At 40.8% G+C, this 25,808-nt stretch overlaps 1 protein-coding gene and 1 non-coding gene across 2 annotated transcripts; both read left to right on the forward strand.

Annotated features, from left to right (window-relative positions):
* The first annotated feature begins 1,716 nt into the window (after positions 1–1,716).
* On the forward strand, positions 1,717–25,762 carry RNF149 (ring finger protein 149). The gene is made up of 8 exons (XM_071580030.1): positions 1,717–2,326; positions 10,003–10,253; positions 13,146–13,214; positions 16,036–16,118; positions 16,571–16,667; positions 19,408–19,603; positions 19,978–22,036; positions 25,143–25,762. Exons 1-7 carry the CDS (start codon positions 1,861–1,863, stop codon positions 20,034–20,036), a joined length of 1,221 nt encoding a protein of 406 aa, XP_071436131.1. The 5' UTR covers positions 1,717–1,860; the 3' UTR covers positions 20,037–22,036; positions 25,143–25,762.
* Positions 22,325–22,440, forward strand: LOC139681150 (small nucleolar RNA SNORD89). The gene has a single exon (XR_011699481.1). It is a non-coding gene; the product is annotated as a small nucleolar RNA SNORD89 (small nucleolar RNA).
* Positions 25,763–25,808: the final 46 nt, after the last annotated feature.

A 25,808-nucleotide genomic window follows, 5' to 3' on the forward strand; every position in this document is an offset into this window, starting at 1 on the left:
CTGAGATTGTATTTTGTCAGTTTTTTAAGGGGTTTTGGTTGTATTTGTCTGTTTTGTTTTCTGTTTTGTTCCTCCTTTGTCCCTGTTTCCCCTTCCCTTTTCCCTTTTTCCCTGGGAGCTCCCGATGCTGTGTACAAATTGTATATGTAGTTGTAAATGTTAGAAAATATATATATTCTGATTTAATTCAGTTTCTTTCAAGTTTTCAGTTTCCTTTTGGGGTTTTTTTCCCCTGCTTTGAGGAGTGGGGGGAGAAAAGGACAGCTTGGGCTGAGAGGTCAAGTCAGACCTAGACACAACTGGTGAGGCTGTACCTCGTGTGTCCAGGTCTGGGCCCCTCAGTTCGGGAAGGACATTGAGGTGGCTGGAGGTGGGGAAGGGTGTGGAGCACAAGTCCTGAGGAGTGGCTGAGGGCACTGGGGCTGCTCAGCCTGGAAAACTTGCTGATGACACCAAGTTGGGAGAGTCTCGACCTGCTGGAAGGCAGGAGGGCTCTGCAGAGGGATCTGGATAGATTTGAGAGATGGGCTGATTCCAATGGGATGAAGTTCAATAAGGCCAATTGCTGGGCCCTGCACTTTGGCCACAACAACCCCCTGCAGCGCTACAGGCTGGGCACAGAGTGGCTGGAGAGCAGCCAGGCAGAAAGGGACCTGGGGGTACTAATTGACAGGAAACTCAACATGAGCCAAAAGTGTTTCCAGGTGGCCAAGAAGGCCAATGGGATCCTCTCCTGTATCAAAAATAGCGTGGCCAGCAGGACCAGGGCAGTGATCCTTTCCCTGTACTCTGCATTGGTGAGGCCACACCTTGAGTGTTCAGTTCTGGGCCCCTCAGTTCAGGAAGGATATTGAGGTGCTGGAGCGGGTCCAGAGAAGAGCAACAAAGCTGGTGAAGGGACTGGAGCACAAATCCTATGGGGAGAGGCTGAGGGAGCTGGGGTTGTTTAGCCTGGAGAAGAGGAGGCTCAGAGGTGACCTCATCACTGTCTAGAACTACTTGAAGGGAAGTTCTAGCCAGGTGGGGGTTGGTCTCTTCTCCCAGGCAGTCAGCAATAGGACAAGGGGGCACGGGCTTAAGCTCTGCCAGGGGAAATTTAAGTTGGATATTAGAAAAAAATTCTTTCCAGAGAGAGTAATCAGGCATTGGAATGGCCTGCCCAGAGAGGTGGTGGATTCACCATCCCTGGAGGTTTTTAAACTGAGATTAGACGTGGCACTGAGTGCCATGAACTGGTAAATGGGCTGGAGTTGGACCAAGGGTTGGACTTGATGATCTCGGAAGTCTTTTCCAACCCAATCGACTTTATGATTCTATGATTCAGGGGAGGCGTCATCGCTCTGTACAACACCTGAAAGGAGGCTGTAGCCAGGGGGGTCGGCCTCTTCTCCGAGGAAACAAGACGACACAGCCTCAGGCTGTGTCAGGGCAGCTTTAGGTTGGACAGCAGGAGGAATTTCTCCACAGAAAACGTGATTAAACACTAGAATGGACTGCCCAGGGAAGCGGAGGAGTCACTGTCGCTGGAAGTGTATAGGCAAAGAATGGCCGTGGCACTGACACGGCGGTTCGGTCATGGCTTGGCCTCGTTGATCTCTTCCAACCCCACGGACTCCTGGGCAGCCGCACCTCTCGCACCTCCCGCACCCGGCCCGGCCCGGCCCGGCCCGCGCGGCTGCCCCGCCGCTGTCCCGTCATGCCGCGGGGCGGGGCGGGACCGCCCCTGCCGCCATCAGGAGCACGGCGGCGGGGCGAGCTCCGCCCGGGGCGGCATCGCCGGCGCTGCGCGGGGCGGTGCGGGCAGAGCGCGGTGGAACGTTCGTGTCGCGCTGTGGTGTCCGCGGCGGGGGCGGCCGGGCCATGGTGCGTCGGGCGCGGCTGGCGCTGGTGGCGGCGGCGCTGGTGGCGCTGGGGGCGCCGCCGCCGCCGTGCGCGGCCGCCCGGGCGCTGGAGTGGTACACGGCGTGGGTGAGAACGAACTACGTGGAGCCGCTCAGCAACCGCTCGGTGACCGGCAACACGGAGAGCGGCCGCTACGGCGACAGCTCGCCCAAGGCAGGCGCCCAAGGCCTGGTGGGCATCCCCCGCGGCGCCTCCCCTCGCTACATGGAGGGCTGCGCCGCCGACACCGACTACGACGTGCCGCTGCTGCCTGGCGGCCGCGGGTCCCCCGAGGGCGACCCGCCCACCTGGATCGCCCTGGTGGCCCGCGGCGGCTGCACCTTCAAGGACAAGGTCACCAACGCGGCGCGGAAGCGGGCGGCCGCTGTGGTCATCTACAACGAGGCTCGCTTCGGCAACAGCACCGTGTCCATGTCCCACCTGGGTGAGCGGGCAGGGCCGGGGGGAGCCTCCTGGGGGATGGCTTTGTCTCACGCCGGCCCGCATCGGTGGTGCGGCTCTGCGCGGGGAGCGATGGGGATGTGGGAATACAGAAAACCCGTAAAAATGGTATAGAGAGCAGCGGTTTTGTTTCGTCTTCCTGTGAGCCACGCTAGGGAAAATGCCGGTGTTCTGTCTCCCAAGTTACGGCCCGGGTGTCGCGGGGGAGTGCGGTGGAGCCAGCGGGCCGAGCAGCCGTGTGACAGACTGCGGGGGGAGGCTCGGCTTTCCTTTGGGGATACCTCTTTGCCTGGCACCCTGTGGCAGGATGGCTGCAGCGCTCACAGGTAGGCCGCTTTCTGCAGACCGGGTGCAAACACACCAGCCACCCCGACGATGCCTTCAGGTGCCTTTGAAGGCATAGCCGTAACTGTTTGGAGGTATCTTTCGGTACAGGCTTTGTTGTAATAGCTTTATCCTTCCTGCGCAGGTCTGCAAAGGGTGGGAGAGAGGTGTAAGCATCAGGTAATCCTTAAACGCTTGCAAATGCAGTAGGAAAACTGAATCTCGCAGGAGGATGTTGACTTGTCTTGTCTGAGCTCATGTGTACTCTGCAGAAGGGTTCTGTGATTTTCGCCGAGATAGGAGCCCAGATGTTCCATCGCCGCGGTCCCTTGCTTGGGCTATGGCACTAAAGCCTTGCAGAATTTTTATGGCCATGATGACATGAAATGCTTAAATCAAAGGGGGGGGAAAAGCCTCCAAACTCGTCAATAAAATGTGTTTACTTTTGTAGATTTTTGAGAAACTGGAAGGTAGGCCTTCAGAGGAGGATGCAAAGACAAAGCAAACTAAGTAAAAAATTCTGCAGATGTGTGTGCTTTGCATGGATTTGGTACAATGAGTTTGTTAATGCCTGGGAGGAAGGGGAAGAGCAGGGACTTGGTTGAAGTAGAACCATAATGCGTTTCTGAAGGAAATAAACTTATTTTCTTACTATAGTGAGCTGAAAATCTGAGTTAGGGAGCTGTTGCTCTATCATACATATGATTTATCAATTGGAAAACAAGTCTCTGCTCTTGGAATACCAAGTGGCACCAGTTTGGAGATTGGAAGCATGATTCCTCTTAGCCTGCTGCCAGCTTGGGATCAGCCTGGCCTATCTCATGTTCTTAATCCACTGTGAAAGTGGAGGTGAGATGCTGGGTACAATTGGCCTTTGATTTTGATCCCATGTGGCAATTAAGATACTTTGTTTTGTAATAATTCTTTCCTATTTACCAGCTTCTTTTTCTTGCTGTCTGTCTGTATTGGCCGATCAGTATAATTTTTTTTTTACACATTCTTCTCCATTCAGCATTGTAGCCTCTCATAAATATTATTTGCTCTTTTGTTGAATCTCCCTCCTTTTCTCATCTTGCTTATTTTATAATTTTTTAAATTTTTTTTCTGCTGTAATCTATGCTGTGGAAGACCTTGGTCTTATTGCTCAGGTTTGGACTTGTTAGTGTAGTTATTTCTGTCAGTGGCATAAAAAGAAGTGCTCTTTGACTGCTGGTTGGGGTTTTTTGTCTTCTTAAACTGGCAGAATGTTGCTGATAAAAATTCTACCTATGTAAAGAGTGATTTAGCATATGTACAATATGTAGTATATATACAGTAATATATTTGTACTTCTGCTGATTTCAGAATTGCAGTTTGGGCCTCAAAATGGTTTGAATAGAAATAATATATCCCAATAAAATTATGAACTCTGATGCAGTCATAGATGTTAGTTTCATGGTTGAAACTTTAAGACATGTAAATGTTCAGGTATTTTCAGTGTACTGTGGCAATATAGGGAAGAACTACTGCTGGTATTTTAAATACTGGGCTTTTTGAAGGGAGAAAAAAAAGTCTGTGGGAGACTGTCAAGGAAGAACAGGTAGAGATGTATTTTATAGGATTTAAGTTTTCCATTCCTGTGAAAGGATTTGTGAATTGACACACGAGGGAGCAAACTTTGCTTTTTGGAGAGTGCTGAGGAAATATACTCTGGGAAATCTAAAGTACAGTAACTAAGGAGTGGAGTTACATGCATAAGTAAAATCCGCTTAATGGGTTTGCAATTAGTGGCACTGAAAATGATGTGAGATGGACGGTGGTTATGGTTGGTAGAGGTGCAGACTAAATTATGTGAAGGTAATAACAGGCTGCTTTTCTGATTGCCATATCATCTTTTCATTCTCCTTCTGAAAAATGTGGCCTTCGAAATTTCTGGGATGTGTGTGATCACGTGTGCTATTGTTGTTACAGGATTTTTGGTGGTTTTAGACATGTTTCAGCTTGAGTAAAAATAGAGGTTCTTGATTAGGTGAAGAAATGATTTATTGGAGTTGGTGTCAAAGCATTTGATAAAGGGCAAATATTCTAAATACTCTGTGTTTTTCATGGGTATCTTGTAAGATTCATGAGTGTAGTGAGTAGTGCTTTTAATCACTGTTTTGAAACAAGAGAGTTGAGAATTGCAATGTAGCCTTACAGTCCTGTCCGTCCTTCCAGAAGATTCTTCAGTTGTGACTCTCCTGATGTGTCTCATGTATTTCAGGCCTTTGCTCTCTGTTCAGATTACGTTGTTCAAAATGCAAGATGTCTTCCCTCCTCTAAGAAGGGAATAGTGACACAACTTCATGTGTGGCTAAGGAGGTTTTTTCCAGTGGAAAACACTCATTTTATCGAAATGACTCAAGGAGTTGTTCTTCACTTATTATATCTGAATAATATAAACTCGAACTTCAGTTTTAAAGACTTTGCAGGCAGTTTTGACTCTGTTCATTTTCTGTGACGATGGCAAACTTTAAAGAGAAACTTAAAATTCATTTCCAAAACCAAAATAAATATTTTATGTAAATATTAGCTGGGAGTGCACTGGAGAGGAGTCTGGAGAGGCAAGGTATGAACTATTGTGGAGACCAGACTAAGCAGAGTCAGAGGCTTAGTTTTGGTTGAGGAATTCGAGGGAGGCAGAGGTATATTGTATGTATGTATGTACGGCCAGGCTTTGCAAACAAAGATTTGGGAAGGGCTCTCCCCACGTGGGTGTGCCCTTCCAGCCTGCGCAGTGGATTTTAGGTGAGGCTCAGCGTGCACAGAACTGGCCCCACCATTTAAGTCCTGAGGTTCATCTGCCACAGCCGAGCGAGCTTGGACAGTGACAGGGAAGTCCTCAGGACTAGAACCCACAGCCCCCGGTATTTCCAGGAGGTCTCCCGTCCACGTACTAACCGGGCCTGACCCTGCTTAGCTCCCGAGATCTGACGGGATCGAACATCAGGGTGGCATTTAACTCCTTTTAGAGGTGTATTGCAGTGGAAAGAAAACAGCATCTTCTGGCTCTATGTTTTTCCTGTTGTACTTTGTGCTGGGCATCCAACTATCTCAGAATTGCCCCTCAAGCTGGGATTTGGTGATCCTGACCAGAACATAAGTTACCTTGAAGACTATGGAATTAAACTATGATTGTGCTAGACACACAGGGATAGGAGGGACTGACCCCCATAGTTTGAGGTAGGTCTGGAGTAGGCTTTGGTTCATGGCTTGTGGATTTAATGGAAGCTTGGGACTCAAATTGGGTGTATGACTTCAGCTACATAGACACAATGGTCTTTGATTTGCCAAAATACATCCAACTAGTTCTTTCTGTCACTGTCATGGTTTTTTTGTTTTTATGCATGTATATTGAACAAAACAGATGCAAATGACTTTGTACTCGTGATTCTATAAGCTCTTGCCGTATCCAGAGCAGCAGAGTTGGGGTTATTTTGGCATGTAGTTCAGCTCCATGGCTTGCAGCACTACTCAGGATTCTCAGGTGCATGTTTTTTGCTGAAAGCTTCAGATGCTGTAAATACTGAAAGGACAGAACTGAAATCAGTGGCTCACTTAACTTAGTGACTATATGATGTCGAGCTGCTAATGTTGTTGTGATGAAGCAGGAGTAACTTCAAATGCTTACGTCTACACTGTACATAAAAGTGCATATGTGTTGGAAACTCCTGAGGAAAGAGTATGTGTACCAGTGGTTGTGCATCCACCTCCTTGAGGCAGGAAAACACACCGTGCTCCAGGGATTTGATGAGATGAGGTTGGGGTAGGTGGTTGAGACAAAGTTTGTCATTGGACTGTTAGTGTTGAACTGTTACCAGCCATTCATCTGGACCAGGAGCTAAAGAGAACATTTGGCCTTAATTGTGGCAATATTAGTAGGGTGATTATGCTTGAATAAATCAATAGACTGACCTTAAACATTTTTACTAAGATGGTTTAACTCTGTGTGTTTTCTGATGTTTCTCAGGAGGACAAAAACTAGAGTGTATCTGCCATTGGTTTCCAGATGACAGGAGATTATCTCTTTCGTCTCTAAGCATGAATGGGAATAAATGTTGTAGTTTGGGATACCTGGAATCTGTATTTGTCCTACTTTTTCCTCATCAGGAGAGTGCTGGTTTCCTTCTAGCAATGTTAGCACTAGAACCGACCTTGGTGCACTGGCAGAAAACATCTTCAGAGCTCTAGATTTGCCCTTTTTCACAAGTATCCCAAGGATCTGCCAGCCGTGATAGTTAAAAAGCACAGACCAAGTTTTAAGTCTGCCCAGTTTCACTGAAGCATCAATCAAACCTAGAAAAGAAAACAAGTTACTCTGGCAGAGTAAAAATGTGATTATTCATTGTAAAATTGGAAAGTTACAGAAAGGCAAAGCCAATAAAACATGCTTTCAGTAGATGAATATATGTGACACATGGAGTTTTCTTTATAAATATGATTTGAGGTCTCTGAGTTGTGTTGCAGTTGAAGAAGCTGATGGAATGACTCAACATCATTTCAGTCTTTGAATAATGTGTTTGAGAACAGAAGGCTAAAATTATCAAGGAATGAGTGAAAGCCCTTAGTCTTACAGGCTGCTCAGGGCAACTGCTCCTGTTCTGACTGTTCTGGTTCCTTTTGTAATCGTGGATTGCAATTATTTTTTTCTTCCCCCCTTGTGTCTCGTGACCTTCAAGGCCATTGTGTTTAGTTGTGTGTATTTTTAATGGCAGTTTCATTGCAAAGTCTTTAAAACTGTTAAAATGCTTTTAATGGGCATTTATTTAAAAATGTATGGCATGCATGTGTTAATTCTAGAAGTGGAAGGTGTCACAGTGTGTAGCAGCCATTGTGTGAAAGTGGCCTGACTTCATTTCAAGGAAAGAACTACCTGGTAGTTGGGCATGCTCGTGACAAAACACAGAAAGTTGTTACTTATTGTTGTGGGGGTTTTAAATACTTCTTTGTTAGAAGTTGCTCAGAGAATCAGATGGCAGGCTTCAACTTACTCAAGATTTCAGGACTGAGGTGGAAATGTTCATTGATTGAAAAATCCAGGCTCTCTCTAATCTTGAAAATTAATTTTCTTCCCCAAGCTTGAAAGAATCCACATAAATCTTTCCACAACACATCTGTACCATTCTCTGGCCATCCTTAGGCACCCCTCCTGTTACTACAGTTGTTTAAGGACATAGGACCCTTAATCTCTTGATACAGGTATGGGGATAGCAGTTCTCAGCAATGTGAGATAAAGAGCATATGAAAGTAAGAATTTTCTTACTAATTCCTTGTGTAGTTGTGCAGGGTCAGAGAGCAAAGAGTGCTTCATACGCTCTTCTGTAGTATTTGTGAGTCCCGCTGGTAATGCTTTCGTGCTGGTTCAGAGAGAACAGTATTAATGAACTAATTTCCTAGTATGCTTGGACTTGTGGCATCGCCTGGATTGGAACGTTGTTGGTGAATAGAGCTGATTAGTGGAGCCCATCCTATTTGTCTTCAGCTTTGCTTTGTGTCTCCAACACGCCCAACAGGCCAGGCCACAGGAGTGGGTGGGTGCTGCTGGGGAGCAAAGCCTGGTCCCTGAGGGGAGGTGCAACTTGGGCCTTTCTCCATTAGCATCCTTTCCTTTTTTGTGTGTGTCTCTGCACCATCCTCAAAACTTCCAGAAACATAACTGTGTTGGGAAAATCTGCTGTTTTGCTGGGTCTGGATCTGGTAGACAAGAGTATAATGGTTCTTAGAGAGGTGGGATCAGAGGGGCACCAGGTGAAGCTGAGAGTGACTGGCATAGAGATAGGAGGCTCATTCAGCTAATACCTGGACTCTTTAGTGTTTCATCCAAAGCCAGCTGTCTGCTTCTTATGGAAGGAGAATTTCCTACATACACAAGTGAAACTTCTGCAAATTCCCCTTGGCTTGGTAGCAGTGTGGCCAGGTTGTCAAGGTGTCACAGCCAGAACTGTCTCAACTAAAGGAATTTGGTTTGAATAGTTCAAGCAAATAACTCTTTGTCTTAGTAGGTAGAGAAGATGAGTGAGTCTGGAATGCAGTTTTGAATTTTGAAAGTCTCTATTTGATGTAATGTTATAAATTAGGAAACCATTTCTTTTGACACAGCTTCTCAGTAGGGAATCTAACACAGCTGGGAGGGGAAAAAAGGCTTTAAGTTTTTAGTGGGAGGTCTTGTTGCAGGTAGGTAATCTTGTGAATCTAAAAAGGTCGTTGTGACATTACAACTTTAGCTTTTCAGCTAGGAAAACCCTTCTTTTTTCTTCCTTTTTCTCTGAATCAAGATTAGTTTCGCTTTTTCTCAGAGGTAGGAGAGCAAAGTAAACTATAAAGCCGTGACTTGCAAAGGGTGTAGCAGTGTTGGTACACACAAAGTTAGAACTACTTAAATGAAAATAGGACAGACCAGTGAAAATGTGACATTTTTAACGGGTACATTTGTTTGTAATTTATTTTCTAATACTTAGGTTAGTTGTTTCTGATACAATACTGGAGGTGCTTCCAGACAAAATAGAGTAAAATTCTAGTCACAGGGGGTCTTTGGTTTTTGCTAGTTGGTCTTGACAGTATCTTACTGGTTTTTAGGGCAGTATTGTACTAAAGGTTTGGGGTTTTTTTGAAATTAGGTGATTTTTTCATATGGATTGAGTACTTTAGCATTCTGATATATTAGAAAAATCCTTTGGTTCGATGTTCCCAAAAGAGTCCCAGAGAATTTCCTGACAAGTCATTGTTGTGAAATGTCATTACTTTTTGAATATTTAATATTAAAGAATCTTTAAGAATTTCAATGTTTATTGTAATTTATTATTAAATATCTCAATCTTTCTGGTTTTGTTTACATATCCAGTATAATTTTACCATGGATTCAGATTTAAACTACATTGAATGTGTCTCTCTCTGTGATAGTCACATACTGTCTCCATCTGCAGCTGAAGTTCCCACGCTGACATAGAAAAGACCAGCTGTTCCTGAGCTGCAAGTTAGAACTTAAGCAGCTTCAAGATGAGATGTGTATAACTTGTCTGGCTTTTTTTTGCATGGCATCCACATCTCACCTCAGTGTGTGGAATGAGGGCTATACAGGGCCTTGAACAGTAAAGGTGTATCTGTTGGAGTTTATCTTGTGTTTCAGAGTCTCTAAAAGTAAATAAGAGATTCTTTACCAGTAAACTTTCTATCAAGTCTGCTGTGCCTGGAAAAAAACATGGGAGGTTTTCCTATAACTTTGCTGATCTTAAACTGAAGAGGCCAAACTACCATCAAGCAAGAATGCCTATGTTTTTACTGTGATGACTGACCTTGTTCTTTTCCCCCCTCCAACAGGAACAGGAAATACAGTGGTGATAATGGTTGGCTATCCAAAAGGCATAGAGATACTGGAGCCGGTACGAAGAGGGATTCCAGTAAGAATGACTATTTCTGTTGGCACACGACACGTGCAGGAATATATTAGTGGTCAATCAGTTGTGTTTGTAGCCATTGCCTTCATCACCATGATGATTATCTCGCTTGCTTGGCTCATATTTTACTATATACAACGTTTCCTGTACACAGGATCACAGTTTGGAAACCAGGTAAATGGAGCTGATGATGCTTAAGAGTATTTACCTCCTCCTTGTGTCAAATCAGTTGCCTAACTCTGATTGTTTATTGATACATTCTTGAAGATCTGTGCCTTCTTCCTATTTTGCTAACTGTGAAAGCTATTCAGGAGTAGTTAGTGAGCCTAATAAGCAGTGTGCTAATTGGCATCACAAGTTTGACTAGTTATAATTGTTAGATGCTCATGTGAAGTAGTGAGACATGCATTGAGCCACTTGTCAATAACAGAGTAAGGGCAGCTTCTGATGTGATTTGTCACCTGACTGAACTTCCTTCCTTTTGACATTAAAAGTTGTTTTCATTCTTCAGTAATTTTAATTCTGAAAGTATTAACTTCCCACATCAGACTTTTTTTTTTTAATGGAAAGAGACCATGGTAAATTCTTTTTCTTTCTTCAATAAAACCCACAAGTTGTTCAGGATAGAATTTTTGATTCTAAAGCTTTATGAACTACTTTTTGTACTTGTAATTCCACAAGTCCACTGCAGAGGTACTGAATTGCAGCAGACTAGAAGGCACATGTGTGGTGAAGTTCAGCTCTCTTGAGCTACCTGAAATGCTGAAAGCAGTGAGAGTACTGGGAAGGTTAGGAGGAAATAACTTTGCTCCTTATTTGCGCTTTTCACACTCCTTTCATTGATAGAATAAAAAAAAGGCATGTTTTCCCCCAAGGAAAGTGCTTCATCATGGAATGATTTAGGTTGGAAGGGACTTCTGAACCCCTGTGATCAAGAGAGCAACTTAAATGGCATTGTTGAGGACCTAAGTCCGGCTGAGTTTTTAAAATACCTTAGAATGACACTTCCTTCTGCTTTTCAACTCCTGCAAATAGGTTATGGTCCTTCCATGGTCATCAGCAGCTCTACCATAGTTTTCCACTAATAGTGAAAAATAAAGCTGCACTTACTTGTAATTGAAAGTGGTTCTTGTTTTATCCTCAGTTCAGGCAAGAATCCTGTTTCAGTCAGTACTTTGTATGTGGACTTCCCCTGCCTTCTGCTTAAAGATGTAGATTTTATGGGAGGAGGGAGTGGATTTTTGTTTGCCTTTGGGAATCTGAGCTCTCTTTAGAACTTACAGGATACTTCTAGGAAGAGATTTAATTTCTCTTTTCAATAGCTGAAGATAACACAGAGGACTTCTGTGTTGATTAGACTTGTGGTCTCCCTGAAACGTTGGTTCCCTAGGGTCTTTTTTGCTGAGTTTTAAGTCTCTGAACTTACACTCTGAGAATACTTTCAAGAAAACAAAATTTTTGAGAAGTATTTATTTATGTGAAAAGGGGTGTGTTTCTGTGTTGTAGTACTTGTTGGGTGAAGAAAGTTGCTTCTTCCTGTTGCCTTTTGGGTAGTTCACACTAAGAAAAGTTCACATGCTCTGTTAAGCATCATATCATATCATGTGCTTTAGATTTAAGGGTGTTTTTAGGGTGAATGTGATGTTTCTCAGAAATGTGTACCACAGACTCTTGATAGATTATTTCTCTCATTGGGCTTGTCATTCAAGTGCTTCTCAAATAAATGAAACTGTCTAGCATTAGAAGGTTATTCCATTTTCTCAATTCGCTCTCTTCTAAATGGCTCTTGAAAACAAAACTTCTGCAGGTTTGGAAAAAGTTGGGAAGATATTAGTCAAGATGTCTTAAAAGAACTTTGGAGACAAAAAGCTGCTTTTCTAACCCAAATCCTATTGTTCTTGGCTTATGGACTCCAGTATAATTAAAACTTGGGAGTTAAGTATGTGCTTTAAAGCAAGCTGCTGTGTAGGTGCTAAATGAAGGTGAGGATGGGTAATCTTAAGATTTTTTCTAACATCAGTTTAGCAGTAAAACTTTGAAAGACCTCCCTGCTGCTGAAGGTGAAACAGGACTCTGCAGAAAACCTTGCACTGCTGCAGAAGGTGGAACAGGCTTCTGCTGTTGGTTGTCTGTTCATTTCCACGAAAACTTGCAAATTGTTTTAACACCATAAACACTTAAAATTCAGAATTTTCAACACTATACATTTGAAAACTATATATGTCATTGTAATTATTACAGAGAAAAGCTGCTATTGTGTGTGTGTGTGTAATTTTGTATTCCTTTATGGTCTTTCTTTAGGAGGGCTTGCTGCTAGGCAGGTCAGCATCTGTTAGTTGGGAGTGTTTAGTTTCTCAGTTTCTTGCAGTAGCCAGCACTTTGTCCTGGAATACAGTGCTGCTTTCTCCTCTAAGCATAATTAGGAGTTACTGTACAGAAGTCCAGTGTGGTGCATCATGTCTGTAAAGCTTTTCTTGTCATCTCCTTTGCATAATGTGTCCTTTCAGAGCAAAGCTTTGTCTAATGTACAAGACAGTGTTGGACCGAGGGGAAGTATAAATAGCTACAAGCAGCCTTTTGACCTGGTGGCCAGCTGTAGGCTGCCTGGCAGGAGTCCACCTCCTCTCAAGCTGGTGCAAAACCTACGATCTGCTTGTTCATGGGCTTGCCTGACTGGAAGGTCTGGTTATGTGGGTGTTGTGTCAGCTCTGATTGCCTCTGAAGCCCACACGGGTTTCAGTTTTCCTGTTTGGAATGACCCATAATGCCAGCAGTCGGGATGCAAGGCTGCATGTGCCTGTGTGGTCTGCTCTCTTGGGTACTGCTTGGGTTCCTTGTAGGAGCAGTGTGCTTACAGATCAGGCTTGCTGCTGGACCCCAGGAGTGCAAAACCTGCAGTTCCTGAACATCTGGTGGCTGGAAATATTTTGTAAACAAATTAATTAGCCAGAGAGCATTTTTTTAGATGCATTTATACTTAGTAATCTGCGTGGAAAGTATGTAAAAAGTATGAAATGTTATTCCTGAAACTGATGTCTGAACTAATACTTAAAATCTTCTTTGAAGGGACATAGGAAAGAAACCAAGAGAGTGATCAGCCAACTTCAGCTGCATACTGTGAAACGTGGAGAAAAGGTAATTCAGTGTCTGGTTATTGCTGTAAGTTTTAAAAATGCTTGTAAAGTCTTCATAGAATTAAACTAAAATTCTAACAACATAATAGCAGTGTGACATACAATGTTAGGCTTATTTGAGGGCTTGTGTTTAAAAGGCAGAATTTAAAATTGAAGAGTCAAATTTGAACTACTTAGGAAATGTAAGGCTGTTTTGTTGCAAATAATACCTGGTTATATGGAATGTATACAGGGCTGGTACTGTAAAGATGAAGAAACATTGTTATGTTTTCAGCACCTGAAAACATCAACAAGTGGATTTCAAAATACTTCCTGGGGCGAACTGATTGCACAGTTCATAAAGCTGATGTTAATGTTCTGCTTTCTTATTCATCTTTTTATTGATCAGAAGGCCTTAAAATATAAAAAGATTTGTAAAATAAAACACTTGTTTCATCTTTTGACGTACAGTACCCTAAGGAGCTGTATAGACTTACCTTGAAGCATAAATGTTTTGAAATACCTTTCTTATGTTATGAAATCTATTCTAAATATTAAAGCAGCTTTCAGAAGTTGGCTTTGACAGCACACAACCCAGACTGAGCTGGGTTAGAATAAGTAATGTAGGAAAAGCCAAGGTTTTGAAAGAAAGTATTTTAGCTGGAGTTTCAGGCAGCACTGATTGGTCCTAGATGCAGAATTAGCTTCTGACTAGATTTCTGCTGGTACAAAGACACTTTTCCCCCCAACCCTTGTCTTGTTTGATTAGTTTTTACATAAGGACTGATTTGTTCAGAGATGGAAAACAAGGATTCGGTCGTTTTTAAATCTATGAATAAAATTTAAGTGAGGAAGGACATTGTGTAAAAGCTTTAAAAGCTGAGCTTCAATAGAAGCTGTTCAGATCTCTGTGCTACAGAGAAGGTCTTTGATTTACTAAATCAGTTTTGAAACTTTAAAACTCAAAACTGTCTTTGAACTTACTTGCCTTTCTCCTTTATGCATTCAGCATGTTTAAGTAGTGTTTTACAAGCATTTCTTACATATAATTAGATCAGTTTTTGATAGAATTTAGCATGTATTTCAAGCTGTGAACAGACGGGTATTCCTACTTCTGTTAATACAATGGTGACATCAGAGATCAAAAAAAGTGGAATTGAACCAAAACATGTAAAGCACTATCAAAGCATAATATCAGCGTAGGAAGAAAGGGATGTAAAAAGGTCAGGATGAAACCTATTGTGAAAATCACACATAATATGCTAATGGCTTTTAAAGTGATGTTCAGTAAACCTCTAAAAAGAATTTGTATTGTGTGATTTTTGCAGTGTAACAGGAAGTTCCTTCCCGTAGATAGACCCTTGAATAAAGGAAATAAAATGGGGGAATTTAAGTTGCTATCCAAGTTTGCTGGTTGTACCTATGAATGCCATGTTAGATAAGCACAGTAGAATGAGATAAGGTTAAAATCTCTCTATTAAAATGATTTTTCTGCTTAGTAAATCATGTCTTCTAATTTGATTTGAATCAGTCTGCTATCAGCAAATTTATGTAACTTACTGATGCAGAGGTATTTTCATGATTTGTCTGGAAATACAGTCCTATCTACTCTGTAAATGTGCATTTTTTTGTTTTAAATATTTCAGCCATTTAAAGAGAGTCTATTTCTTTTGTTGTGGCACAGGGCAGTCTTTTGTTATCCCTTTGTTTGCGGTTGAGGTATTTAACCAAAAATAGGTCAATATATTAAAAGTCTTATTTGCTATCATGTAGATTTTTTCAAGAGGAGCTTATGGGATTATTGTAAAATGGACACTCATTTGAGTGTGTGCTACATACGCTGTGCTTGAATTTTGCCTCTTGTACAGAATGAAAAATAACTTGTTACAGAATAAGTACTTAATTTTGCTTATATAAAAAACAGTGTTAATGTGATTTACTTGGGAATTTAAGGCATTAATTACGTAAATTGTTGGCATACAGAGGAGGGAAATACTTGCCTTGAACTTGAAAGTTTGCTTGCAGAAGTAATTCATTAAAATGTTTGTGGTGATGAAATTGAAGTGCTTCAGTAAGTACTAAACAAAAAATACCTATTTTATGGAGATGAAAGGAAAGAAGTTTGCCCACTGTATGTTCTTCTGATACTTAGGTTTTATACATCCAATTAGCATTGGGTTATGTCTCTTGTAGTTGGAGATACCCATCATATTTATACTTCAGCTCTAAGGATGGCATCAAAAAGACAGTAAGACCTGTTAGAAAAGATATTTAACTTTTAGAAAGAAATAGAGGTGGGGAAACACTGCATTTTGATGTTCTGTCTAGTGTGAGCTTGGAGAGACGTTTTAATCCATCCCAATTTGCATACTTCAGTGTGAAACTATGAAGGAATATCTGCTAGGATGTGGTAGGAAAAAGTGGAGATGTTTGCAGTATTCTACCCCAACAATCACTTCCTGCTCAAGCACTTGAAAATCTCTGGGCTGGTTAGTTCAGAATTAGATTGTGCACTTTGATCTCCGCTGACCTCTTTTAAAATTATTTCAGTTGATGGTTACTTTAAACTGAAATGTCCCTGTGCTCCCGTGATCAAAACCAATGCCTGAGATGTAACAAATTACTTAAGGTACCATGTATAGGTATTTAAATTAGCAAATCTAGGTTTGGCTGCTTTCAGTATTTGGTAATACTTGATCAAATCACCTCTTTATAGAATCTGGAATTAAACAAGGGAGATATTTTTATTCTCCATTTAATACATTCGCATTCTGTGAAGCTGTTCTGTTTTGTTCTGTAATGAAATATAGATGTAATACACTTAAACATGTTATCATATTTAGGGTTTAGATGTTGATGTGGAAAACTGTGCCGTGTGCATTGAGAACTACAAACTGAAAGACACTGTCCGGATTCTGCCATGCAAGTAAGTTGCCATAATTACTCTTTAGGATGTTGTTCTGAGGAAATGGGATGAGTTTTCTGTAAACTCTTCTGAACCTCTGGTGGCAGAGCTGAAGCTGCCATTTTATGGCCTGTTTGATGTTGAAGGGCACTGCAAGACCATGTAGCACTTCATACCAATACAGGGCAAGGGAGCAGCTGGAGGAACTGCAGGAGTGAAATAGAGATTGCTTAAATTGGAACTGCACACTGCTCAACTGGTAACTGTGGTGTCTGTGTGGTCAGTAACATCTCTTACTTCAGAAAACATGAAAGAAAAGGCTTCCAGAACTATGTCTGTACTGGTAAATTGAGCAGCACTTAATTGTCGAGGTCATAAAGGAAGGGTGTATTTTTAATGTTACCTTGCACACTGTTTGAAGGATTAGTGTCTGGCTTTTGTGCTAAGTTCTAAATGACATTTCTTTTCTTTAGGCACATCTTCCATAGAACATGCATTGATCCTTGGCTTTTGGACCACCGAACTTGCCCAATGTGTAAACTAGATGTTATCAAAGCTTTGGGATACTGGGTATGTTGCATGCTTGCTTTAATCTGCAAGACAGAAGTACAGTGTAGGAGGCAGGATTTCATGTAACTTCAGAGTGAGAACAGCTGTAACCTGACAGAACTCAAGGAGCTGAGCAAAGATACAAGTGTAATTGAGTGAGAACCTGAAAAATAAGGGAATTTTATGGGAATTTTAAGTAGTGTATCAAGCATCTTATGAGTCTTCTGTGATAGCCAATTTTTTGTCTCCAGCTGGTGATAGTAAGGAAGTTGACACAGAGGTGAAATGGTTTGTCCAGGCTGCAAAATTATAACTGAATTCAGTAAATCTAGAGCATTTATTTAATGTTGTTGAGAACTGCGATTCAGAGGAAAAAATTAGATTTTTCCTACATGGTGTTTGTGTACTGTCACATATACCCTGTGTTTTACCCCTATAAATGAGCTGGTACTTCAAACCTCCCTGAAGACATTCACTAGCAATTGGTTAAGTAGAGAAAATGATGTGCTCTCATTTCTTTCTGACAGCACCAGAAAAGAGAGATGAAGACACATGCGGTAGGTTACTTAGTCACTGTTGATAAATAGTCTTGAGTTCCACTAAAATGCCATAGACATGAATGTCCCTCTTTTATCTCCTACTGATCTACAGGGATCTTTAGAAAATGGGTGTTCTTTGATTTCAGGGACTTTCCTGTCATAGACTAGGTCTGCATTTTGACTACCTTTCCTCTTACTTCATTGCAGAGGTTTAGCAGATCTGTGGAAGAGTTTTATGAATTACTGTTTTGTTTTGTCAAAGGTGACAATACTCTTGCTATGTAATACGTATATACCAGATTTTGGTGCTTCAGTGTGTAAAGTCAGACTTTACGCAAGCATTGCAATCTCTTTGACATGTGAAATAGCTATTGCTTCTACTTTAATACATTAGCAGCTTGTTTTTTTGCTCACTTTCAATTCTTGAAGTTGATACATCTTGTCTTAAATATGGAAAGACTTACTCTTTTGAATACAGGCTGAAAACTGAAATATTACATTCATGTAACTGAAATAGTTACATTCCCCAAATTCATACTGTTGCAGTGGATACTGATGCCAGGCTCAACCAGGAGTAATGCCTCCTCTGCTTGTTAGCCAAAATGACTTTTGGAAACAGATTGAATGGGATTATATTAAATAGAGAAACTCAGTTCATTTTTTTAATGAAGTGCAGCAAATGTGTCCTGCTTAGGCATCAGTCATTAAAGTCTCACTGAATCTAATAATGTGGGAAATCATTCAGGATCTTTTTTTCCTAACTTAGTTTTCAGCCTGATCCACGTTGCCCAATCGAGTCTGTAGAGTAATTGTCTGAATTTTTTTACCGATGTGAAGAAAAAGGTGCAAAGAGCAAGGCAGCTTTTCTCAGCAGTGAATGACATAACCTGCAGAGAAGAATGTGCAGCCTTATTATAGACATAAGCTAAACCTTCTGGAAAGAGGTTCAGGGCTCAGTTCAGTTTTACAGACAAGTACTTCAGATGCTTCAAAGTTTTTAAAGGCTCAAAGTAAAACGAAGGTCCTGTTACCTGGCTTTTGTAGAGGACAGACATCAGTGGGCTGGTTCTTCATTATACTATTTCTTAGAGCAAAAGAGCTGCAATTCAGCACGTGTGATTGATTTTGTAGAGCATTGCTGAATTTTGTAGTTTCAGTGCTTATTTAACTGTCCAAGTTTTGGAAAATCATTAATGTCCCCCACCCACACACGTAAAGATAAGTATCATATGTGTCTTGTGTTCAATTGTAGCAGTTCTATAGCTTATTAAAATGCAGTACATTTTAAAATGTGCTGATTTGATGTTAAAGAAAGAATCAGCCTTGAATTTCTTAAAATGAGCCTTTGCTAGTTGTTTGAGGAAGGGAAAAATACTTGTTAGGAAGCCCACAGAATAGTTCCTTACACTGCAATATACTTGTTTGTGTATAAATAATAGCAGTATAGCTATGGCAATGAAGGTAGTCTGTTTAATTTTAGGAACAGAAATATATGGTAGGACTTTGAATTGAGTTTCAGAATGGATCAGAAATAGCCAAGTTATGAAACAGGTGAAATAAATCCCTTTGCCTGTGCTGCAGATGTTTTTTGTTCCTGCTGATGCCACAGGATTTTTTATATTTGTAGATTTCTGTATAGCTGTGTGGTTTCTCACATTGGAGGTAGCAGTGAACAGTCTCTACCTCTGTGCCAAGCCAGAGTATTTGCATTTTTGAACCAGACTTAAAGTTAGGCCTGGAGGTAGAGGAAGAGAGAAGTTTGTTCTGATGTCAAATGTTTGCTCACCCTAGTAAAAAAAAGTCTGAGCTTGCTCAACTACTATCATGAAAAGGAGAGGTTTCTGCAAGCTCAAAGGATCCATAGGTTTCTTCAGTGGAGACTGTATGTGCTGGGCTACTTCTAAACCAGACTGCAGCAATACTGTTGCTACTGTCTTGGAGTATTCCATTCAAAAGGCTGACTGGGTGGACTCCTATTGCTGCTGCTCTTGGCTTGGAGGTGGCTTTGGAAAAGTGGCTTTTCTTTGGGTTGGGTTTGTTTCGGTGCAGTCAGACAGTAACATTGCAAATGGACAATGTTCAACATTGTTTCCAGCAGCACACAGATAATTGCTAAAAACTGGTCTTTTGTCCAATAATATGAGGTTACAAAGTGGTAACATGAAGGAATGTTTATGCCTGATGGGAGACAAAGTGTCAGTTAAATATGTTTGATTTTGAAGGGGGACCCTGAAGATGTACTTGAAGTTGCAATACCTGAATCCATAAGTGGCAGTGTTTCAGTTGGAAGTTTGAGTATTGCCTTGCAAGATGATGACAGAAATGAAGTGAGCGAATTGTCAGCGTCCTCCACTAATGAATCTGTATTGCAGTGTACCAGTTTAAAAGAGGATGCGGGTGAAACCACAGCATTGCTTGGTAAGTAATTCAGTTTATCATTGGACAATCCTGAACACCATTCATTGTATTAGAAGAAGCCCTTCTCTAAATGAGGTTTGCAGTGTTAGTATTGCAGTGCAGACCAGACTGAGTGATGTCACTTAATACTGGTGTTCAAAAAGTATAACCAGGTAGATTTTCATAGAATTCTATTGAGCTGGAGAAAAATGGACTGGGAGGGGGAGGGAGGGATGCAAAAAAAAAAGGCGTAGGCAATGTATTAGGAGGATGACTCTTGAAAACTTTAGGTATATATGAATATGAAATTTGTTGCCAGAATCTGGATTAATGTAACAGATAAAGCATATTAAAGTGGTAAATCAACAATTTTCCTTTTAATTCCTGATTTCTAGATGTGGATGTCAGTAATAACCGGCATGGAGAACATCTATCTAATGGAAATGCCCATTGAACTGCTTCATGGAAGATATCTTGAATAGACTGTGGAAGAACTATTATTTTTTATTTAATTAGTATGGACTCTTGTCTAGTGAACAGAAAAAGTAACAATGTAAATTATTTTACCTTTCAAACTTTTCTAGCTGGTGTTCCAAAAGGGCTAATAACTAAGAATTTTGTACACAGGAGGATTTTATAAAATCTCCTCTGGATGTCTCATCCTAAAAAAAAAGATGCAATAACCCTTCTTCTGTGAGCATTGTTGCAATGTCATTGTGTTCCAGAGGGCTGTAGCAAAGACGAAGACTGGGCAGTGAGAACAGTGTAGAATGAGTAACAGTTAAATGTGTTGGATGCAGCATTTACATTCAGTATGTACACATGGAGAACACTTACAAGACTGCAGCTATTAAAATGTTCTGCAAGTTCTGATCTGTTGTAAATGAAGATGAATATTCTTAGAAAAAACATGATCTAATCTTGACAGAATCAAATAACTTAATGGATATGTTGTGTATTCTTTTTTTTGTGATGGAAAAATTGCTGGTTGCAGCTTTCCTTACGTGTAACAAATGCTGATTTGATCTTGTAGTGTGTTCTACTCGGAGTGGATGCTAAGAAAAGGAGACTTTCTCCATCTTGCAAGCTTTTTATACTGAATTTGGCAGTAATAGGTTGTGCTAGGTGGTCTTCACGTGCTGAGCATGTAGACATATTTAGGTATATGCACATTGGTTACCTCTTTCAAACTTAAACTCAGTAGAACAGAGGTAAAGGGCTAATTATGGCTAAAATGTATTTATTAGTCTATTTATAAGAATTTACTTAATTCCTTCTTGCTCCTGTTCCCATCCTGACCCACTTTGTTATGTACAAATTGAAGCTGTTTCTTAAGAAATACAAAGTTTGGTTTTGTTTTGCTTTTTCTTTGCATAGAGATGCTGGAATTCTTCTCTTGGATATTCCACATTAGGAGTTTTGACTGGGTTTGCCATTAGCTTTTATTCCTTTCTGTTAGATTAGCAGTATTGTGCCTTATAGTAAAACACTTAAGAAATCTGAAACATCTGAGAGTAAATATAAACCCTGGCATCTCCCATTATGACCTCCTATTCAAATATTTATATACTCTAAGTGGTATAAGGAATTGCTAAACTGTTTTGTAAAGAAATATGTATATTTAAAACACTACTTAAGAGTGTTAAATGAGTTGTTTAGGATTTTAGCATTGTCATGTTATAAATAATATGCTACATTCCTTGATTTTCCTTTGTGAAGCTGTTGCTACAGGTTGCTTAAAACAGTCTTTCACTAGACATTTGTTTTAGAATGCATTTTGTTTTTAAAATGTATATTTGGAATGTTTTTAAGAAAATATGCAATTCTTTTTCTAACTTATATTGAGCTTCAATAGAAGCAATAACTTTTTTAATTTTAGAATGAATGTTCCAGAGGCTTCAGCTGGGGAAATACAATCTGAACTTCTACTTTTCAGAGCAGATGTTTCACCCTAAAAGTTTCCTTCAAAAAATCCTTCTTAATGTCTATTAAAAAAAAAATTGCCTCTTCCCTGTAGGAGTGTAACTTTTAGGTTTACTGGAAAACTGTCAGGTTGTAGTTCTGATGTCACCAGCAGGTGCAAGTTTTTGTGATGCCTTTATCTTACAAGAAGCACATGAGAATGGATTATGACTGACCAACCATCTCCAAAACCGAACAAGTAGAAAACCAACTCATAACTAAACCAAACAAAGTATAGGGACATTTATGTCTCCAAAAGAAGTTTATCAGAATTTCCAGAACTGCCTTTTTAACTATCTCTTCAATATTAAAAATGAAGTCTTCTCCCTCTTAACACAAAACTGAACATTGATGTAGCGTATGTTGAGAGGGTTTAAACTCTAGCTCAAGGAGGAACCAAAAGAGAAGTTACCAAGAGAAGTGTTGTCAGTCTGTGGATTGTGTCTTGCTGATCACTACAGCACAATATTCATTCTGGAGAGGAGAAACGTGGTAAGTGGTTGAGCCTTTATGTAATACCTATAAAACCAAAAACTTCTCTTAAGAATCAAGTCTGAGATCTGATAGCTGGGAGAAAAGCCAAAGGACCTGCAAAGTGAAAAGTGTGCTTATAAAATCTGATATGTGCTGACTTAAAAAAAATACCTGAGTACAAAGATTCCTGAGGTCTCACCTGTTTCTCTTCAGCCTTTCACAAGAGTAGTTACAGTTGTTTCTATCAAATTGGTTTGTGCACAGTTGATCTTTGGTATAGTCAGGTCCTGTCAGGCCAGCTGTGCTGCTGAGGAATGATGACAATAAAAGGCCGAATTGCAGTGCCTCCAGCAAGCAGTTTGCTCTCCTTGGAAGCACGATGACAAAAATCAACCGAAGCGAATCATTAGTCTGACCTCAGTCAAAAAGCTGACATCCATTAGCTAAAAGAGATGTAAGATAAAAAGTACAGGGCAGGAAAGAGACAATCTAGGGAGCTCAGAGCAGTAGCAAGAAAGGAATAAAAACATGAAGTATATGACCTGCTGCTACAGCTCATCTGACACATTTAGAGAAAGAGGTGTAGGCAGCTGTAGGTAAATACAGGTGCACAGACTTGGCTGATTACCCCCACTGTGATGGATCAAACTGGTATTTCCAGTTTGTAGCACTTTACCTACCAAAACTTTGTATGAAGGTCAGAACCAGAGTTTTTTCTTCACCTTCAGCATGAGGCCTTTTTGTAGGGTAGGTGACTTCTGTTTCCCTTCCCCACCATTTGGGGAATCTCTAATGTGCCTCTTCTGCTTAGCCCATGTCCTGCCTGGTCTGGGAGCTAATGCTGTGTGTGTTGTGGGTTCCTGCTGCCTCCACCTGCTCTGGTTTATTTTCTCTTTCTAGCTGCACATTTTTCATAAAACAAGCAGGAACTTGTCTTGGACGGTTCAGTCATTTTGTTAATTTTGCTGTACTAAGGCAGAGGATATCTTACTAGAGGCATTCATGTGGTATGATCATACAGAAAGCTAAAGCCCAGTGACCACATGAAGTCTAAAGCCCCTCAATGGTGATGCTGAATAAATCATTTGAGAAAGATCCCTAGCAGGACTAGGGGATGCTGTTTGTTATGGAGTAAGTTTTATTAGTGTTGTGTTAATTGATACAGCTTTGTTGGTTCTGATGGTGCCCTAAATCTGTTAGGGAGAAAATGTGTGAAATTAAGGGATTTTTTTTGGTCTTTTTATTTTTTTAAGAAGCTGTGAACATGTCAAAATGGTCTGGTATCTTAAAGCAAAACTACTAGAGGCCCCTCTGTTCAGAAATTTTAGTTTATTAATAGTCCACAAATGACAAACTGTAAAAAAAAATGGTTTAAACTGGCTTTCAGCAAGCAAAGATGAACCATAGATATTTCAGATCTAAAAGCATGTTAATAGTGAGTTTCATTTCTTACAGTACCAATTTAACTAGAAAATGTGGGTTTTGTTTTACTTAATGACCCCTAGAGTGGATTCTTCTTTGGCTCTAAGCAATGCTTGGAGGACAATCTTTGAATGTACTGGAGAAGTTTGATATAATAGTAGTTAATCCTTTCCCCTGCCCCTCACCTCCACCTCGGATCTGAATGTATTCCAATAACCTGTTGCCACTAATTAGGGCTAGATACTGGAGGTGTGCCAGAGGAGTTGTAGGATAATATAACTACAGTGAGAAGAATGCTTTTAATCTGTGCTGACTCAATAAATTGGATACCAGTCTATTCCTGCCAAAGCTGGACTCTGGGATTTCTGGTCCTGTGCTAGGGTGTAACTGGCACAGAATAAAACCATTGCAAAAACTTTGTCAAATGTGCAAAGCTGTTTTTTTAATTAATTACTAGTTTAGGAATGGTCGTTCATGTTTTCTGCCTGTCCTCCTAAGTGTTCTCTAAGACCACCCAGTTGTAGTTGTGTAGAGAAGTCCAGCAAGTGTGCAGTGCTGGCTCCGTGGATGAGGCAGTGGCAGTGTCCACACTTGCAGGTTGTGATGAGGTCGATGAGAAGGGAAAGGTGTCCCATAGAAGCAGAATTCTGTCTAGACAAGTGTAGACATTCAAGTACTGTTAGCACTACCAACTGTACTTTGAAGTACATGCTTCAGTAGGTGAAGGATGGCCTTCTGAATTTGTGGAGTATTTTTTCAGTTGTTGCCACAATATACAATAAAAACATGGGAGTTTTTACACATCAGCAACCCACATGTTGAACTGGGAACTGTTGCTCAGCAGAGCCTTTAGCACCCTGAACCAAGCCAGTAATGTTGTTAATATGATAGGTGAGGGCTTGCGGGAAGGGTTGTTAAGTTTTTGGGGGTTGTTTTGGTTTGTTGGGGTGCTGGGGGGTGTTTGTGTGTGGGCTGTTTTTGAGTGGAGAGATTGCATATATAGTTTTAATTGGTTTGATTTACAGCACTTGGCATTGTGCAGTTTTTCTGTGCTGGCTGAGGGTACTGCGATCAATAAGAATGTACTGACTCTGCAGCTCTACAGAGAGAGGTGGAACTGAAATCTGGTAGAGGAGTCAGCTGGAAGTATCTCCCGAGGTTAACCTGGAGGGAGTGGAGTGGTTGGTGTTGACTACTGGGTGAATCAGATTGTGCTGGCAGCATGATAAGGGCCTGTCCTGTTCTCCTCTGTGTGTCTCCCTTCAGTCACCAGGCTGGGTGGGACTGCACAAGGGCTGAGATGGATTTAAAAATCTTGTTGCAAGAAGAAATGAGTGGACCTTTCTGGTTTTCCTTTTCTGCTTTTAACTTTGCTAATCTCACATTTAGATTAAGATGAATTATCACATATTCTTAAATGGCAGAAAATTAAATCTGTCAGTGGTGTATTTTGACAAGCTAGGAAACTGAATATCCTTACGTGCACTTAACTGAGTTTTAGAGCTGGGCTGAAGGGATGAGCAGTTGGGGTGGAAGAGGGAGAACAAAACTCCCTTTTGGTAAGTTGAAGAGATGCCATTTAGTAACAGGGCCATGGTAATTTGCAGCTGAATATTCGCAACATCAGTTTTTAAAACTGGAATGCTTGTAAAAAATTGTAACATGTACTGGTCTTTATTAGATGTGTTCTTTTCTCTCACAGGTGATATGTGAAGATTTGGGAATTGGAATTGTATGTCAAACATGCACAAATCAAGCTGAAGGCTTTCAGTTTTTTCAATATGGGTCCTGATCTCTCTCCTCAGATCTTCTGCTGTATTGCAAAACTTGAGAAGGTTTTAAAAGTAGAATGTCTCTATAATTGCATGTGTTTGTGTGAAGAGTGCATTGCCTGGGACTGTCCATTATACTTCCATTGGACTTGAAGCTACTTTTCACTGTCTTAAACATGGTAATGATACTGCATTTTTAAATGAGCATATCCTTAATTCAGAAGAGCAAAATAGTTTCAGTTTCCATCACTTTGTTAGTCTGAAGCTTAAGTCCAAAACTTTGAAGCCAGTTACTTCTATTACAAACGTACCTGCAGAGAACCATGTGAATTTGCAAGTCTGTCAACAACTATTCACAACCAACTGTCTTTTATTGTAACCTTGTACTTACTGGGTTGCATTGTTGGGATTAAGCACTTTTGTCTTTTCCATTGTGTATGTACAATTGTAAGAATGTCAAGTTATGCATTGTTGTTGTAACTTAATGGCTAAAAGCTCCAAGTCCTTAATAAATTATACAGACATTTTAAAAAGCAATGTCTGAGAAGCTTGAGGGGTTTGTTTTCTTTGTTCTACTGGGACACTCAGCACTAGCA

Source organism: Pithys albifrons, chromosome 1 (genome assembly GCF_047495875.1).
Source record: "Pithys albifrons albifrons isolate INPA30051 chromosome 1, PitAlb_v1, whole genome shotgun sequence".
In the NCBI taxonomy this organism is placed as follows: Eukaryota; Metazoa; Chordata; class Aves; order Passeriformes; family Thamnophilidae; genus Pithys; species Pithys albifrons.